Consider the following 15,877-nt stretch of genomic DNA (forward strand, 5'->3'; position numbering starts at 1 on the left):
AAAAGTAACTGTCAAGCGGTCGCGCAGGAAAGGCTAAAAGTAGGCAAGGAATTGTGCGTGCACCACTGTGTAATTGAAACTCATCGGTACTTGTATCAATCACGTATTGTCAAAGCTCATTTTTAGTGCTCGGGAACTATTGCTGAGTTGGAGCGTGCCACGATGGAGCCAAGTAAAACCAGCACCCGGCGCAATCCCGATCAGTGCTATGCGTGCTACTCCGAGATTGCTAATATTGTAGCCCAAATGGGTGGGTTGTACTGTCACCAAAGCAGAAACGCTGGTCCCCAGTTACTCTGTCGTATATGGCGTACACTGTGCGAATCAGTGGAAGAAACCCTCGTGAGAAAGCGTTCTTGCATAATACCAGACTTCTTACATGCCAGCATCAAGGTGCAGAGGGTCTCGCCATTCGATGGTGAAATTAATTTGTACAAACCACAGATGGTGTTGCTTCCTGACTTTCTTTCAAAATTCCACGTTCAGAACGTTCTCACCTTTCGCGATGCGCACTATCATGCCACAGTCCCAAATATCATAAGCTTCGATGAGATAGCAGCGATTGTTGGAACAGATCGGCATATAGTGAAAGCGGCTGTGAGTGAGTCCGTGCGTGAAATTGGGAAATATTTGGATCGCAACAAGTGCGCGGTGTTATCTATCGATGTTGGTGTTGCTTTTTTGGAATTCCGGGGACGCGAATACCGAATCAAGTGGGCCGACACTTTTCTGGAACGGCTCAAGAGGGAAGTTGGACCCCGCTCCTTCGTCGAACCGTACATTCCACCAACCATGGCACCAGACGCGAGGGGTTGTCGCTTCCAATCAGAGTGCTTGACGAAGGAATCGCTACATGGGTCGCTAAACGATACACTGCAGCGAGAAAGTCGAACTCAGGTGGTGGAGATGTGCGGCTCGCAAAACAAACAGTTTACGCTATCACCTTCTTGAAAACATCAGTTGCCGCGCCGGTAGTCTTCAGATGAGAAGAGTTTGAACAGGGAAAAGAATGTGTGCAAGAGGGTTGGAAAAAAAAAACGGCAGTAGTGAGGGTGAACTGATCCTCATCACGCGAAATGTACAAATACATTTACTGTCATTATTTTACTTAGAGACTCTGAGAAGGGGGCGTGATTTTGGTGTTGTTTGGTTTTGAAACATGTAGAAGAGCAAGTTGTAGAAATGGTGTTCTGAAAGGAGGCTGGAGCGGGTACGTGTTGGGGTGTGGTACGACATTTGATATGGTACAAGAGCCCTTCAATCTCTCTCGGTTTAGTCGACGCATGGAACGGCTGTTGTTCAGTTCTCTGTTTGTCTAACACAAGAAGCGCATATACAGCACCGGCCCGCACGCTGCTGTTGGTTATCTGGTGATTGAGTGTTGCTTCTAAATGGTATCCCCTGACAGGTGCATGAACAAAGGTTCCTCCCCCACATTCACTGATTTCCCCCCTCTTCTTTTGCTACTTCTTTCGACTTCGCCATCACCGAATCTACTACAAATAGTTACTCTTGCGCACACACGGATGAACGTCGCGTGGGGGACAAAGACTACACGTAATTGTAATGAACATATGCTAATGGCTTCTCCAGTGGCAGATGGATCGTGGAATCGGTCAGTGCGTTCTCTCCGTTGCTACAGCACGGAGTCTCATAGGTACAACCATACCCCGTGCGACGGCAGCATTCCCATTGCATTTGCTCCGGTGGGCCTATCTTGCCTCCAAACGGGAGCCATCGTGGGGCATGCAAACCAGAATTCATCCATTCCAGTAGCATGCCAACGTGGCTTATGCACCTACGGTCACGATGTACAACTATTGCAGCATCATCACCAGCTCTACAACCAACGTCAAAGGTTGAGACGCGGCGCCCCACGCGAAGCCCCCGTAGCAAAAGAGACCGGGAGTGTTGAATACGGCGCGGGCCCTCCGACAGGATCTAACAGCAAGAGACCGCTTCGGTGGGAGGGTAGTCAGTCTTCTTTGAACGAGTCTCGTAAACAAAAGAAAAGGAACAGTGGGAGTGTGCGCGATCTGCTATTTGTTGCACATGTGTCCAACTTTTCCCAGTTGGAAGAGTTGCGGCGTACTAATTCCCTTCCGGATTTCCTACAGTCGTTTGTGCCGAAGCAGGCCAATCCGCCAACCACAAGTATGCCGATGAGGTTCTTGATCGTGGTTGAAAAGTTGTACCTTGCAGCCTGCGTGTCAATCCCACCGTCACCTGAAGATGTTGTTCTCTCTGAGAGGACGGCAGTGGAGTTTCTTGAGGTTCGGTACGTGCACTGCGACGATGGGCACCTCCTGGTGGACCTAAAGAGCGGTACATGCGTTGCCAAACGCATTCACTCAACATTTCGGAAGGCACTGGTGCAACTTTCAAAACTTGAAGCAAAGTTGCTCACCGGTGAATATGCTGGAACCATGCAAGTCCTCCAGGATAAGTCACTTTTCAGAGGCATCTCCTACAACCCCCTGGTCTATGCTGCGCTTTTCAACCTCTTAACGCAGAATGGGGGAGAAGAAGACATTGATGCCGCAGACTTGTGGTCAAAACTTATCCGTGAGCCTACACCCAACAGTTCACACAGTGACACGGCGGAGAGAAGCCATACACGATATGAGAAAGCAGAAGATGGTGAAAAACACTTGGTTGGCGACACTGCTTCGCTTCTCCCCTCCTGTGGAGTTGCGCTCTTCTCAACTGTTTACGGAGTTCGTTTGTTTAAGCGAGTAATGGGTATCCCCGGGTTGCGGAGGCTTTTTTTCCAACTGTTGGTGGAAGCAGCGCAGCCGATGTCAGTAACCGAAGTAACGACACCACCACCCTTGAAAGATGATGAAGCACTTGAAAGATCCACGGCCAATGTTACGAAACGCCCCTCTGAGCAGTGCTTCATGGCCATCTTCTCGTGCTCACTCACGTCGTATTTCCTCTTTGAGTGCTTCGGTCTCGTGGATGGAGCAGACTGTTGCGAAGAGGAAGTGGATATCATTTGTGCCTGTCTAAAGCGATCTGCGGTGAAGGTTGCCTGTAGCAACGGTGGAAGCTTCACGATGATTGGGTTAATCAAGGCCCTTTCCACCCGTCGTTTCGGCGAATGCCAAAGGAACTGGCAGGGGGACGAAGGCAGCGTAATTGTGCACGAAAAGAGTGCGAGTATTATCGACCCAAACAGCGAGAGTAATGTCCTCAGCACCTCTTCACCACATGAAAGGCTGCGAGAACGGCGGGTGGAAAGTGACGAAAAGTTTTTCCGCGCGGTCATCAGGGGATTTGTGGCCGGTGAAGGCCCAGGAAGTACACGTGAAGAGAAAGTTTCACGAGGCCGCCGCGTGAAGTTTCTTACGCAGCACGTCATCGCATGCCGTGTGACGCAGAGCCTCATTCCGGTACTTGTGGATTCCATCCACCTTATGGAGGATCGGATGAAAAAGCGCCAACGGCAGGAACCAGTCAGAAGGGGGGAAGAGGAGGAGGAGGATTTGTTGGAAGTGCAGTACTTCGAGGACTGTACGGCATTTCTTGAAGAAGCAACTGACCAGTGTGGGTTGATGGTAAACCACGCGCATGGGAACTATGTACTTCAGGCGCTCATACGCGAATTAGTTAAGCGTAGTACACCACGGTCATTTGTTGAGAAAATGCTACAGAAAGTGTCAGATATGCTCATTGCGTCCATACTTGAGGTTAGCAAGGAAAAATTTGCATCCAACTGCTTAGAAGCAATGATTGACGCCTGCAAGACAGCGCGTGGGGGAAATGGGATGATTTTATGCCTCGGGTCAACTTTACTCCGTAAGGGAAGGGACCGCATGCTACAAGTGACATTTGATCAATATGGAAACTACGTCGTGCGCAAAATGCTCAATCATATCACAGCCCTCGCGGTGGGTGAACAGAAAGCAATGGAGAGTGAACGAGAGGAAGCACGCAGACTGAGAGGGCAGTATTTTAGTATACTTGCGCAAAATTCCGAACAACTTCGCACCGCGCGATACGGATCAGGCATTTACGACTGGATATGTTGCCAGAGCTCCGGAATTCCTGCATCGCATAAATAAGCGAGGAAGTGGTGCCGAAGTGGAAAAATAAAAGATAAAAGGTAAAAAAAAAAAAAATGTCCTGGAGAATGAATGTATGGTTCTAAGAAGGGATACAAAAAAAAAAAGAAAAAGAACACTGATCAAATATACGGAAAAATAAGGGAAGACAAGACCACGGTTTTTTTTTGTACTCTAAGCGGTCACGCACCGCCGCGTGATGATAAATGTCGTCTTTGTCGCTTCCCCCCTCCCCTTTTGGGGAGAATGTGTTTAACGTCAAAATTGTTATTTTGTCCTTTATGTCCTTTCGTGTCTTTGTCTTTCTTTTCTTTGCCTTTACTTATAACGGATGAACGCCGTTATTATTACCGTCGTTTCGAGAATAAAATGGAGAGGAAGGCTGACGTGCAGGGAGAAGGGAAAGTACATTGTCTCTTTTCTTTTTTTTTTTGCTTGTTTCGAATTCCCTTGCTTTTTTTTCCTAATCTCAAAAAAAAAAACGTAATAACACGTGTCCGAAGTGAAAATTAGCAGGGAAATGAGGAGGAAATTAAAAGGCGAAAGAAGAGGTTTTAAAGAAGCTGCTGATGCTGTATCCTTAACTTTTTAGTGACGGTATTTGAAAAAAAAAACAGAAATAGAGATTTGTTGATCAGCGCAATGCATTGAACGCATGGTTCCGCTATTTCAAAAAAAAAAGAAACGAAGTGATAAATGGTGGTTCATGCAGCTAAGTAAAGAACTAAATTGTAGAAAGAAGGTGCAAAGTTTACCAATAACCACAATGACTTTTCTCCCTGCTCTTTTTTATTCTATTCCTCAAAAAGTAAAGCAAAAAAAACTGCAAGGCAACCAGTCACCACCTCGAAGACTGAGGATTGTGCTTCAGACGGTAAATAAATAATAATAATAATAACAATGACAATAAATATAATAAATGTAGCGTTCACTCACAGTTTCTCAAATTTTGATGTTGCCGTTGTTCCATCTTATAACGGTTGAGCTGAAGGGCTACGAAAGGGAATCCCTCTTTGCTTGCGCCGTGCGTATTTTGCGTGCGCCTGCGCTTTTGTTTGTTCTGTTTTTTTTGTTTGTTTTTGATCTTTAATTTGTTGTGTGTTGATTATCTTTATCATCTTTTTTTTTTTCACCCTCTTCCTCTGTTGTTGTTGCTATTGTTGAAATGCTTTATACTCTTCTTGCGACTGCAAGTTACTACTGTCGTTAAAAAACTTTATATTAATGATTTTCTTTTTTGTTGTTAAATACGTTGAATCACTGCTGCAGTAGACGTATTTTAAAAAAAAAAGAAAGTGGGGGAAGAAGTTTTGCTCATGAACGGCACGCTCTTTTATATGTGTGTGCTGTTTTTAATTCACGCTTGTTGCCACTTGCGACGGGCGGTGCCGGTATTAATTTTCATTTGTTTTGTTTGTTTGTTTTTTTTCGTTTGTTTTTTTTTACTTTTTATGAAGATACGAATGTAACCATTCGTCACCGCTTCTTCCCCCACACTTACCTCTTATGTACATTTTTTTTTGTTTTTGTCTGATATTGTCATCCTTGAAAACAACAACGGCAACAGCAACAACAACAACAACAACAGTAACAATAATAATAATAATATATTATTATTATTATGTTATATTATATATTTTGTGTTATAAATGTTACTACTATTGTATAATATGTATACGTATGAAGAATATTTATACAATTATATATCTCAATATGCTTTGAGTTTCCTTTCCTTACTTTCCCCCTCTATCCTTTCTTTTGTTTTTCCTTTCTATCAGTTTTTTTTTCTTGTATTATCCAAAATTGGGGTACTCCTCTTTCATTTATTGATTTGTTAATGTATTTATGAACTTACAGTTTTTTTTTTAAAAAAATAAAAACGTTCATCTTTATATATTGAAATATATCTTTATATATTTATTTATGTATTTTACCAGACAGTTTTGCCTCCTCTGCCCCCTCATTGTTTCAAGTACTGTTGTAATGCAATTTTGGTTTGCTTCCTTTTAACTTTTTTCCATAACAAATTTGATTTTTCTTTAACGCGAGAGAAACAAATATAATTTATAAATATGATATATAATTATCTGACTTAATTTGTTTTGTTTTGTTTTTTTAATGTTTCATATAGAAGGGGACACAACATTGATAAGTAAATAGATAAATAAATAATTTATTTCAAGTCTTTTGTTTGGTTTTTTTTTGAAAATGAAAAGCTATGAGTGAAACGGGGGGGGAAGCGGAGGGCTCACGGGACTATTTCGTCACTCCTTCTTTTTTTTTCAGTACAATTGTGACGAAAAGAAAAGAAAATGTAGGGAAGGGAGTCGGTAATATTAATATTTAAAAAAAAAAGGGAAATAGGAAATTTTTTTACCACTATTGTTGCTACTAATACCGGTGTTTGTTTGGTGCCAAACACCATCTGTTTCCATTTTAATTCTTTTGTGTTTATATGTTTTCTTTTTCTTTTGCCTCTTCTTTCCTACTTTATCCTCTTGTTTGTTTGACTTTTTTTTTCTCCCACTGATTCCTTCATGATCCACTTAGGCCCGTGAATTTGGACCGTTGTTTGTTGGCTCTTTTAGTTTGTTCGTTTGTTTGTTTGTTTGTTTTTGTTTTTGTTTTTGTTTTTTTTTGTTTTGCCTTTACTTTACTTTGCTTTGCTCGAGTGTTCCACCACAAGACGCCGCGCAGGTCGACCAGCGCTGACAGTTTGCAGAAAAAAAAAGGAAATAAAATTTGTAAATAAAATAAAACAGAGTCACAAGAAGGAAACAAGGGGGAACGGCGTAGTGGAGGCAGCGGTATCACCGACTTAACCCACCTCTTCGTACTCACTTACTCCGTGTGTGTGTGTGTACGCGCGCGCTGTTGTATTTGTTTGTGTGTCTGGTTTATTAGAGGGGGAAACAAAAGGAAAGAAACCAACAAAAACAACAGGAAAACGCTGGAAGGCAAACTAACAGAGAGGCAACAGTAACAGTCAGATAAAAGAGGGGAAGGGAAAAGGAAAGTAGAAAGGAGGAATAACAAAAAAGGACAGGTATGAACTACCCGATGTATGTTGGCGAGTACTCCGATGATCGTACAGGCTTCGATGAGGAGGTTGACGAGGAAGTCATACCGTGGATTGTGTGGTTCTGCGAAATGAAGAGCCACGAGTTTTTCTGCGTGGTGGACAGGGACTTCATTGACGATGAGTTCAACCTTACCGGTCTTTCCTCCATGGTATCCTTCTACCACTATGCGCTCGATCTGATTCTGGACCTCGAAACGCAGAGCAGCTCCCGGCTGACGGAAGAACAACAGCGGCTTGTGGAGTCCTCCGCCGAAACGCTTTACGGTCTCATCCACGCCCGCTTCATCACGACACCGCGCGGTTTGAAGCTTATGGAAGAAAAATTTGTCGAAGGGGAGTTTGGCCGGTGCCCCCGAGTGTTTTGTGGCGGCCAAGCGGTGTTACCCGTGGGCCAGAGTGACGTGGTGCGCGAAAGCTCAGTGAAACTCTTCTGTCCAAAATGTCAGGACATTTATTATCCGCGGTCCTCACGACACCGCGCACTAGACGGTGCCTTCTGGGGGACAACGTTCCCACACCTCTTTCTTATGCATCTCAGGGAGAATGGAAAGGTGATTGGGCGCCCCAAGCAGCAATATATCCCTCGTATCTACGGCTTTCGGCTGCACAACAAGGAAAAGTGCGTTCGCGACGAAGATGTGGAGCGGGCCGGGAGTGTTGGCGGTGGTGCTGCAGGCGCCGACGAGGGAGATGCCGAAGAAGAGGAAGAACAAGAGGAAGAGGAGGGAAGTCACCACCAGCAACAAATTGGTGGGGAGGGCAGTACACGACAAAATACACCCAACTCTCGTAAGGGACGGAGTGGCGCTAGGGGGCCCAGAGGAGAGCCTGAGGAGACACCAAAGAGATAAAGGAAATGAAGAAAAGACAAAGTAATAAGAGGGAAAATCTGTGGACGTAAGCCGAATGTGGTGACGGTGGTGGTGGTGGTGGTTTGATAGGCTTGGGTATCTGAGAGGGCGGTGTGACGTATATTTATTTAAAAATACGTGTGGTTGTGGAAGGTGAAGAAGCGGAGGTAGGCAGAAGTGAATGAGAGTTGCCTTCCTGTTTCCAATTACCCACCGTCCTCCCAGACGATGATGGACGTACACCTCACTTCTGAATGAAGAACGAGGGGTGAACAGAATGGAAGAAGTTGCGCAGTTGTTTTCAATGTTTTTCGTTTTCGTGTCCATGGCAGTGACTGTGGAATGGAGGCGTGTGTTGGGGGTTGTAGGAATGAAGGAGAGGTGGGGAAACAGGACGTCTTGGAAAGGTTACGGACGTACTGGAGTGATGAGAGGATGAAGCAAAAGGATGTAAAAGAAAGACTTTCACCGGACTGTGGTCAAGCACGTTCAACTGAACATGCATTAAATCCATTTCAAAAGATGCGAGGCGGTAGTTGCGCGGTACTCCCCGCTGTATCTCATCCCTTATTTTCTTTTGTTGTGTGTGATAAGGTGTTTTCATGTGGTGGTCTTTTATTATATATATATTTTTGTGTAAGTGCTCTTTCTTTGTACGGATGGTTGGTGTCGTTGCAAACGTGTGATCCTCTTTTACCGGGTGTACTGTCATTGTTCTCGGTCGGTGATGCCGTCTGTCCTTTACTCTGCCACGCTGGAACCAAGGACGCCACCCACAACGTGCATAGATATATACATATCTATATATACATGCGTATAACGTAAATGAGTGACCGCTGCATGGACGTAAGTATAGATGGGGGGTGGGGGCTGTGACTGCTCTGAATTCCATTGCCCAGCCGACTTTTCTCCCCTGCGCTGTTGTTTTGGCACTCATTTAATTTACTTCCCTACCGCATCGTGTCTCCCGAGACGCCGTTAGTGGAAGGAGGTGTTTAGTACCGAAAGGTTAGGGGAAAACTGGGAGAGGCTTCATCTCGTTGAGAACAGGAAGGAATACAGTTAAGAACCGTGCTTGGATAGGTGGAGTTCCTTTGCATAAGAAAGCAGTCAGCGGGATGAATCCGCCGACTACTCAGGCCAATGGTGATAGACCTCAAAGACAATTTTCGGGGGCGAATCGTCAACCAGCCACACTCAGCCATGAAAAGAGTCACCACACACCAATGCGGCGTCTGATTATGACAAATCACAACCGCCATGCTGAGCAAAAGGGCCAACGACAGGGAAATGAAGCGGCTCAAAGTGATGGGGAGCTCTTGGGGCGTGCGAAGACCCACTCAAGTTTCGCGGAGCTCCGCCGTTCCCTGGTGGATGCGTCAGCCGTTGCGGAATTCATCCAGAAGAACTACACCGGAAGGTTACGCGACCCCAAACAACTCAATAACTTTTTTCAGGCCCTCAGTAACCGACCGGAGACTATTTTTACGGAGCTTTGTGGATTGTACAAGAAAGAGGTTTGCCTCATGCTTGAGCGAATGCTGGAGGTGTACTCCACAGCCACCTCCACTTCAGCGGTGCCAATTTCTCCAGCGGCACATGAGTTTATTATTCGCTGCGAGCAGAACGGTGTGCGAAGGATGACGTGGGCGGATGAGCTTACACAAACCAACGGCACGCAAAAGGTGGAAAAGGGAGAGGAAGGAGAAGAAGGTGTGGACGCCAAAGCAAGTGCATCTGCATCCGGTCCGGTACCGGTGCTGTTGTTTTCGCCGCGCGAACTCATAAAGAAGGTTGCAAATGTAGAACCACGGGGTAGGCTAGAGCGTATGATTGAAATGTCCACCACGACAGCTGACCTTGAAAGCTGTGCACGGAAACTTCAAACTGTTGCAACACCAGCGCAGGAAGGTAAGAAGAATTTGGAGTACGCGGCGGTATGCCGGCTGCTCAGTAAGCTTGCCTCCAAGACGCGTCGCACATGTGAAGCCATAATTCGCACCGCCACGGAGGCAGGAAAGCTGCCTGTAGATGATCTATCTGCACTTGATCAAGTGATAGGTACGCTTCTCGCCGTGACCCAGCGTTCATTTTCTGAACGCCCACCCGTAGTGCAGCAACACCCCATAGCGAAACTCTCTAACCTAGTCAAGTGGTGCAACACACATAATTTGCTTCAGTACAACGCTGATAAATACTCAGCACTCGTGGAAGCTCTCGAAAAGCAGTCGTCACTGGAGTTACACGCACAGGCAGCACAGTTGGAAACAGTGTTGCTTCTCAAAGGGCTGCAACCCGGTGATGATGCGGCGGCTACGGAGACGCTTCAGAAACTGTGGAATGAGTCTCTGGGACGGTACGAACCGTGCAGTGCCGACGTTTTGTCATCCATTGCTGTCGTGTGTCGGGCCGATGGAATTTCCGATACTCTCCGTACGCAGGTTGCACAGCGCCTCGTCCTTACGCAACAATGCGTGCAGAGGGAAAGGAAAAGCAACGAAACAATTCTTCCCAGGCGCGCACTGAGCTTCGTGCTGGTGGAGCAATCAAAAGAAAAGCGAGACGCCGTCAAGCGGATGCTGGCCAAAGAAGAGAATAAGAAAAGAGGAAGAGATTGAGGCGAATATGACAGTTGGGAAGAGAATGCATTGCGAATGCTGATTTGGGTTTTGTGCGCGTTTATGCACACTTGCGTTTATTCGGTTAATTGATAATCCTTTACAGGACCTAGCGTCGCGTCCTCTGCTTAGTATTCGTGTCGCTCGTTACTTAGTTATTATTCGTCAATATACAGTGTGCCCTGAACGTCCCAGTTGTTCCATTGCCATGTGCAACGCCTTGTTTTCTTTACTTCCTTTTTTAGTGCCACCATTGCTCGTTGGACTGTAGTTGCACTCTCCGTTCGCTCAACCGGTTACGGAAAAGAGGGGGGAACTTCAAGTCGTGGCAAAGACACCTGTACTTTGGTGCCGTCACGAAGTTCGGTGGCACAGTGCTCAAGTTTTATCTTTAAGACCATTGTAGCGCCAACAGCCGGATGCTAAACCTGGAGTCGCTTAACACAGGCCTCACACGAGTCGTGAGCGTGAAGAAATACCCTGTCACACGAAGGCAGCAACTGCACCTGTCACGCACCACCAAAGGTCGTGTTTTCCGGATTGGGGTCCTTCACAGCAAAGAAATGACTGAAGCAATGCTCCTGAAGAACCGACGTGGGTTTGTCAACAGTCAGGTGAATACGGTGGCTCACGCCCCATCCCTCTATCACTGGCTTTTTCACCGCTGCGGTGTGCCGTTTGAGGAGGCTGCAGAGTTGGCAAGCAGCGGCGGTTTAACCGTTAATGGCATCACGGTTGACCGCAGCGAGCTGGAGGCGCAGAGAGACTGGGCTGCGTTCCAGCAAAAGGACATCCTCATCCGCGTGCCGGCTCCACTGTCTGAACGCACCGCCGGCCTATCGAGCCGCTATGGGAACAAAGAAACTCCCTCCAATAGAGACAATAACGGTGAAACTAACGGTAGTAGCAGTTCTAAAGCTTCGCTGTGGGTTCCAGCACTGAAACGGGCATTACACCGGCAGTACTTTCTTATCTATCTTCACCCCGGGGTATCCATCACCTCAGATCAAACGGATCCCCGGAGTTTCGTACACCGACTCACTCCGACTATTGGAAGCACAGCGGGGCTCGGAATGAATATTCTACGGCCGATCGGTTTTATGAATGGAATGAAGGGTATAGGAATCGCAACAAACGATGTCTCCATGGTGCGCTACTGGAACAACGAGTTCTTGGGGAATTTTGGTGTCTACGACGTTCGATTCCCGAGAGGTGTGCCGCCCGAAGTATTGTGGCGACTGTCAGAGGAAATAAATGCAGACTTGGATAACGGAATCAGGAAGCAACTAAGTCGAGATGTGAAGGTACCCTGCACCTGTGCAGTCGAGCCCGTCCCAATATTTAAGCAGCATCGACAAACGCAACGACGCGATGTCGTGTCTGACGTGTACCCCCAAGCACTTCATAACGAACGACTAGTGATAAGAACTCCGCTCCTCCCTTATCGAGTGGCTCGGAAGATACGGCATGCCAGTGGTCTTACGACGTTGGTGCGCTCCGGCCCGTTCGTATTTCCGCCATCACTACCTGAGGTAAAGGCCCGCCAGTTGTCACCACAGGAGCTGGCTCTCATGTTCACATTTGAGCGCAAACTCAAGACGAACCGTGTGATACTTAGCCTGCGTGAGTTTGAAGCAGATGCACACGACGACATTGCGGGGGAACGACGTGGGCTATGATTAAGGGGAATAGTTTCGCGCAAATTTTTTCCATGTGTTGATGGTTGGATGGGACGGTTCTTTGACTTGGGCGAAGCGGATGGCTTTTGGCCCTGGAAAGGGGGAAGAGTAGGGCTGGAAGTAACACACTGTAACGCGGCTACCCACACTTTGAGATGGCGGGCGAATGAAAATTGTTTGAGAAACATCACTTTGGTTGTAACCATGCTGGGCTATCTCTACGTGAATAAATATACGTTAAGCACGGTACATCACCCATTTTACCCGTTAAATTTCTAGTAGTCACACGTGCATGTCCCTTCCTGTCCCATTTGTCTCCTCCCCTTTCCATTTCTCCCAACACGTAATGCAGGTGTTTGAAGGGTGTATAAGAAGCCGCAACGGTAATTATGTCGTGGGCTGCACTTGTGGAGAAAGCGAAGGATGTCACGCCGGCGGTGACGGAACCGAAACGAGTTGCGTTTGCGGTAGAACCCGGTGAAGGAAGAAAAAAGGAGAGCAATAGTGCGGAAGGTAAAGATGGCAACGATGTGGTGGGGGATGTAGTGGGTGTGGAAGTGCCCTCATTCTCGAAAGGCCTTTTGGTTCTTGATGCGAACGCCTTCATCAAAGGTATGAATTTGCTAGACGGCACAGCTGATGCACTCGTAACGACCTCACAGGTTATTTCCGAGGTGCGCGATCGTGCAGCTCGCCAGATGCTGGAAAGGCTTCCAACGCACCTCCATGTATTGGAACCCTCGAAGGAGTCGGTGACCGCCATCGTCAACATCGCACAGAAAACAGGTGACTTAGGCACTCTGAGCCGAACAGATATTCGTGTGTGTGCACTTGCGCTGGATTGTTGCAAGGCCACTAATACGCTTTTGGAGCCAATAGCGCCTCGAGCTGCGGTGATCAACCCTGAGTGTAGCGACGGAACAAAGATTGTAACAGAGCTGAAAGATGAAAGTGAAGAAGCACAAAGCGAGGATGATCAAAACGATGAAGGTGTAGCTGATCATAAGAACGATACGGAAAGAGGGGACGACGACGATGAAGGCTGGATTACGCCAGAAAATATTCATTTATGTAAGGCAAACGAGGGCTCGAGTGCCGGAGCCGCTGCAGGGGAACGGTTTGAGTGTGGGGTCGCATGCGTTACGTCAGACTATGCGATGCAAAACACTCTGCTGCACGTTGGTGTCCCAATAGTTGGACCGCACGGCATGAGAATACGCGAAGTGCGGCAATGGCTGCTCCGCTGCACCGCCTGTTTCACTATCAATGCAGACACGACACGACAGTTCTGCAGTGAATGCGGTAGCGGTAATACGCTTCGGCGTGTGCAGTATGTCGTCACCACTGACGGAGAACGGCAATTGTTTATTAACTTCCGTAAGCGGATTAGCACCCGTGGAACAGTGTACAATCTCCCAAAACCACGTGGAGGACGAAGGGGAACAAACAGATGTCTGGTGCTTCGCGAAGATCAATTGGCACACCTTATCCGTGGAACCACCTCCATGAAAATGAAAGAGAAACTTGCCACACGATCTGGAAACGGCGGACTCGATGATGATCTGGCTGCCTTCGGTGAGGCACCGAAGCAACGTAAGCGGGACCCCGATCAACCACGAGTGACCTCATCCTATCATAAGTACAATGTGAACGAACGGAAAAAGCTTCGCGCGGCGCGACGGAAGTGATTTGTGCGTGTGTGTGCGTGTGTGTGTGTCCTCACCAGATGAATCTTGCCTCCCTCTCCCCCCCGTACCGAAAAGGATAGAGGGCTGAGCAGGTGAAACTGTAGGAGGGGGATGTGAACGGCACCTGAGGAACTCGCTAACTGGTCCACACATAATTGCACGGCAGAACCGCGTGGACATCCTCCTGGTTATGTCGTACATTTTTAGTTAAAATGGTTGTAGCCTACGACTATAAGGTAAATAAGACAGTTCGTCGTCAGTACGTGTAGTAAATAAAGTGCTATTGCGTGAACGAAGCAGCCGTATATGGCCATTCTACGGGAGTTGCACGTGACCGTAGGTACGAAAATGCTTTATAAAATCGCCTGGCGATGGCGTCCTGCGTGACCCCCCACACCCGCGTATTTCTTTTCATCTGTTTTTTTTTCCTCCTCTTTCCATGCCTTTCTTTAACTTGTAGATCCGGGCCGGGTGGGTGGGACGAAAACGAAGGGATGCGTTACCCGGGGCGAAGGACTTTCTGCCGGGTCGCTTCCACGGCCACCTGTGGAGTTCTACTGGCAAACACGCTGCTCATCTCCTACGCATGTTATGGAAAAGACACTTTTTTTCTTCAGCACTGGAATTATGGTAAACCAGTTATAATGAAGAAAACGCATTTGTTGGCGTTTTGGGAAAACGCCCTCAGTGCTGGGGAACGAGGTTGTGTTCAGGCTTGGTTAGACGCAATGAGTCTGAAGTCGCCATCCCACTCATTATTTTCCCCGCTTTTCGTGTTGCAAGACACATTACTTTTTGTGTGTGGCTTACCGGAGTGGCGCAGCGCGGTCCTCACGCTGAGTAAACTGTTGGGTACAGATGTGGTGCCGTATTGCATGGAAATACGACGGGAACGGCAAGGTGATGTGATTTTTCTGCATCTCAAACTGGAGACAGAGTTGAGACCCCGTTTTCTCCAATGGGCGAAAGGCGAGAAGGGCGGAACACTCTCGTTTCCGTCAGTGGCAACATTGCAACTGGAAGAAAATAGCCCTGGAAGTGTTGGTAGTAATAAGTGGCGAATTGCTGCCGCAGAGCACCGTTGGTTCGGCGGTCCCATTGTGTCGCAGCAAAGCGCAACGTTGCGCTCGCCGTGGGGAGACGTGGGGGATATCCTGCGGCGTTTCTTCGCCTATTCCATGTTGGGCATTTCCCGTATTTTAGTTCGAGAAAAAGAGTTGTGAGGTTGCGTGGCCGTCCGTCTGCTTGCCCTTGTGTGCGTGTGTTTGTGACCACTTGAAATGAAATAACAAACACTGACGCGAAGGTTGGTCCCAAAGAGAGGCGTTACAAATGTTAAGCGAAGGAGATTAATGAAGGAAATAACTGACACATTATAGCCGGAACACCCACGAATGCGGGGACGGGTTTGGGTTCAACCGAAAGATTCGAGCTTGAGCTTAACGAATTGGGGATATAACCAAAGGTTCCAAAAAAAAAAAAAAGAATGGGACCTGACATTCCTCTATTACCACGTTATCTTCCTGTCACAACTTCGTGACGCATGATCTGCATTACTATCGGCAGATGAAAGGGTTGGAGAAAGGCGCCGCCTGTTCCAACAAGTGATTCATTTATATTAGGGGTTTGCGGGGAGCAACAACGTGACGCAAAGCTTGCCTAACCAGCATTTATCATTTTCCCGTCGTCCATTACTGGTCTTAATATTTATGTGGGCGGGAAAATGTAAGATAGGATTCTTATGCCGCTCCAGTGCCCGCTCGTTCGTGAGCCGCGGGTTATTGTCGTGCCGTATTGCTCCGAAGCGGTTCATTCCTACGTGTTGAGAAGGTCGCTGGCGTATAATTATTTTTTTTGAGAAGCTTTGACTAGCGTTTGCTTCGTTTTGGACA

At 47.3% G+C, this 15,877-nt stretch overlaps 8 protein-coding genes across 8 annotated transcripts, besides 14 other annotated features; all 8 read left to right on the plus strand.

Annotated features, from left to right (window-relative positions):
- Window positions 1-162: 162 nt before the first annotated feature.
- On the plus strand, window positions 163-951 carry Tb11.01.2570 (hypothetical protein, conserved; the record flags this gene model as incomplete). Its single annotated transcript, XM_824051.1, has 1 exon — window positions 163-951. The coding sequence occupies one exon, from the start codon at window positions 163-165 to the stop codon at window positions 949-951; it is 789 nt and encodes a 262-aa protein (XP_829144.1).
- Window positions 952-1,391: 440 nt separating this feature from the next.
- On the plus strand, window positions 1,392-4,067 carry Tb11.01.2580 (hypothetical protein, conserved; the record flags this gene model as incomplete). Its single annotated transcript, XM_824052.1, has 1 exon — window positions 1,392-4,067. One exon carries the CDS (start codon window positions 1,392-1,394, stop codon window positions 4,065-4,067), a length of 2,676 nt encoding a protein of 891 aa, XP_829145.1.
- An 881-nt stretch (window positions 4,068-4,948) lies between these two features.
- Window positions 4,949-4,986: a microsatellite.
- A 130-nt stretch (window positions 4,987-5,116) lies between these two features.
- Window positions 5,117-5,195: a sequence feature (T-rich).
- Window positions 5,196-5,465: 270 nt separating this feature from the next.
- Window positions 5,466-5,518: a sequence feature (T-rich).
- A 99-nt stretch (window positions 5,519-5,617) lies between these two features.
- Window positions 5,618-5,675: a microsatellite.
- Window positions 5,676-5,707: a sequence feature (AT_rich).
- An 83-nt stretch (window positions 5,708-5,790) lies between these two features.
- Window positions 5,791-5,857: a sequence feature (T-rich).
- Window positions 5,858-5,924: 67 nt separating this feature from the next.
- Window positions 5,925-6,000: a sequence feature (AT_rich).
- A 122-nt stretch (window positions 6,001-6,122) lies between these two features.
- Window positions 6,123-6,154: a sequence feature (AT_rich).
- A 244-nt stretch (window positions 6,155-6,398) lies between these two features.
- Window positions 6,399-6,422: a sequence feature (AT_rich).
- A 73-nt stretch (window positions 6,423-6,495) lies between these two features.
- Window positions 6,496-6,589: a sequence feature (T-rich).
- A 74-nt stretch (window positions 6,590-6,663) lies between these two features.
- Window positions 6,664-6,711: a microsatellite.
- A 404-nt stretch (window positions 6,712-7,115) lies between these two features.
- On the plus strand, window positions 7,116-8,000 carry Tb11.01.2590 (protein kinase ck2 regulatory subunit, putative; the record flags this gene model as incomplete). Its single annotated transcript, XM_824053.1, has 1 exon — window positions 7,116-8,000. One exon carries the CDS (start codon window positions 7,116-7,118, stop codon window positions 7,998-8,000), a length of 885 nt encoding a protein of 294 aa, XP_829146.1.
- A 57-nt stretch (window positions 8,001-8,057) lies between these two features.
- Window positions 8,058-8,083: a microsatellite.
- Window positions 8,084-8,342: 259 nt separating this feature from the next.
- On the plus strand, window positions 8,343-8,825 carry Tb11.01.2600 (hypothetical protein; the record flags this gene model as incomplete). The annotated part of the gene is made up of 1 exon (XM_824054.1): window positions 8,343-8,825. One exon carries the CDS (start codon window positions 8,343-8,345, stop codon window positions 8,823-8,825), a length of 483 nt encoding a protein of 160 aa, XP_829147.1.
- Window positions 8,614-8,634: a sequence feature (AT_rich).
- Window positions 8,826-9,118: 293 nt separating the features above from the next.
- On the plus strand, window positions 9,119-10,618 carry Tb11.01.2610 (hypothetical protein, conserved; the record flags this gene model as incomplete). The annotated part of the gene is made up of 1 exon (XM_824055.1): window positions 9,119-10,618. One exon carries the CDS (start codon window positions 9,119-9,121, stop codon window positions 10,616-10,618), a length of 1,500 nt encoding a protein of 499 aa, XP_829148.1.
- A 419-nt stretch (window positions 10,619-11,037) lies between these two features.
- Tb11.01.2620 (hypothetical protein, conserved) lies at window positions 11,038-12,297 on the plus strand (the record flags this gene model as incomplete). Its single annotated transcript, XM_824056.1, has 1 exon — window positions 11,038-12,297. The coding sequence occupies one exon, from the start codon at window positions 11,038-11,040 to the stop codon at window positions 12,295-12,297; it is 1,260 nt and encodes a 419-aa protein (XP_829149.1).
- A 389-nt stretch (window positions 12,298-12,686) lies between these two features.
- Window positions 12,687-13,985, plus strand: Tb11.01.2630 (hypothetical protein, conserved; the record flags this gene model as incomplete). The annotated part of the gene is made up of 1 exon (XM_824057.1): window positions 12,687-13,985. The coding sequence occupies one exon, from the start codon at window positions 12,687-12,689 to the stop codon at window positions 13,983-13,985; it is 1,299 nt and encodes a 432-aa protein (XP_829150.1).
- A 2-nt stretch (window positions 13,986-13,987) lies between these two features.
- Window positions 13,988-14,014: a microsatellite.
- A 342-nt stretch (window positions 14,015-14,356) lies between these two features.
- Window positions 14,357-15,208, plus strand: Tb11.01.2640 (hypothetical protein, conserved; the record flags this gene model as incomplete). Its single annotated transcript, XM_824058.1, has 1 exon — window positions 14,357-15,208. One exon carries the CDS (start codon window positions 14,357-14,359, stop codon window positions 15,206-15,208), a length of 852 nt encoding a protein of 283 aa, XP_829151.1.
- Window positions 15,209-15,877: the final 669 nt, after the last annotated feature.

The sequence above is a fragment of the Trypanosoma brucei genome (genome assembly GCF_000002445.2).
Source record: "Trypanosoma brucei brucei TREU927 chromosome 11 chr11_scaffold01 genomic scaffold, whole genome shotgun sequence".
NCBI classification, from domain to species: domain Eukaryota; phylum Euglenozoa; class Kinetoplastea; order Trypanosomatida; family Trypanosomatidae; genus Trypanosoma; species Trypanosoma brucei.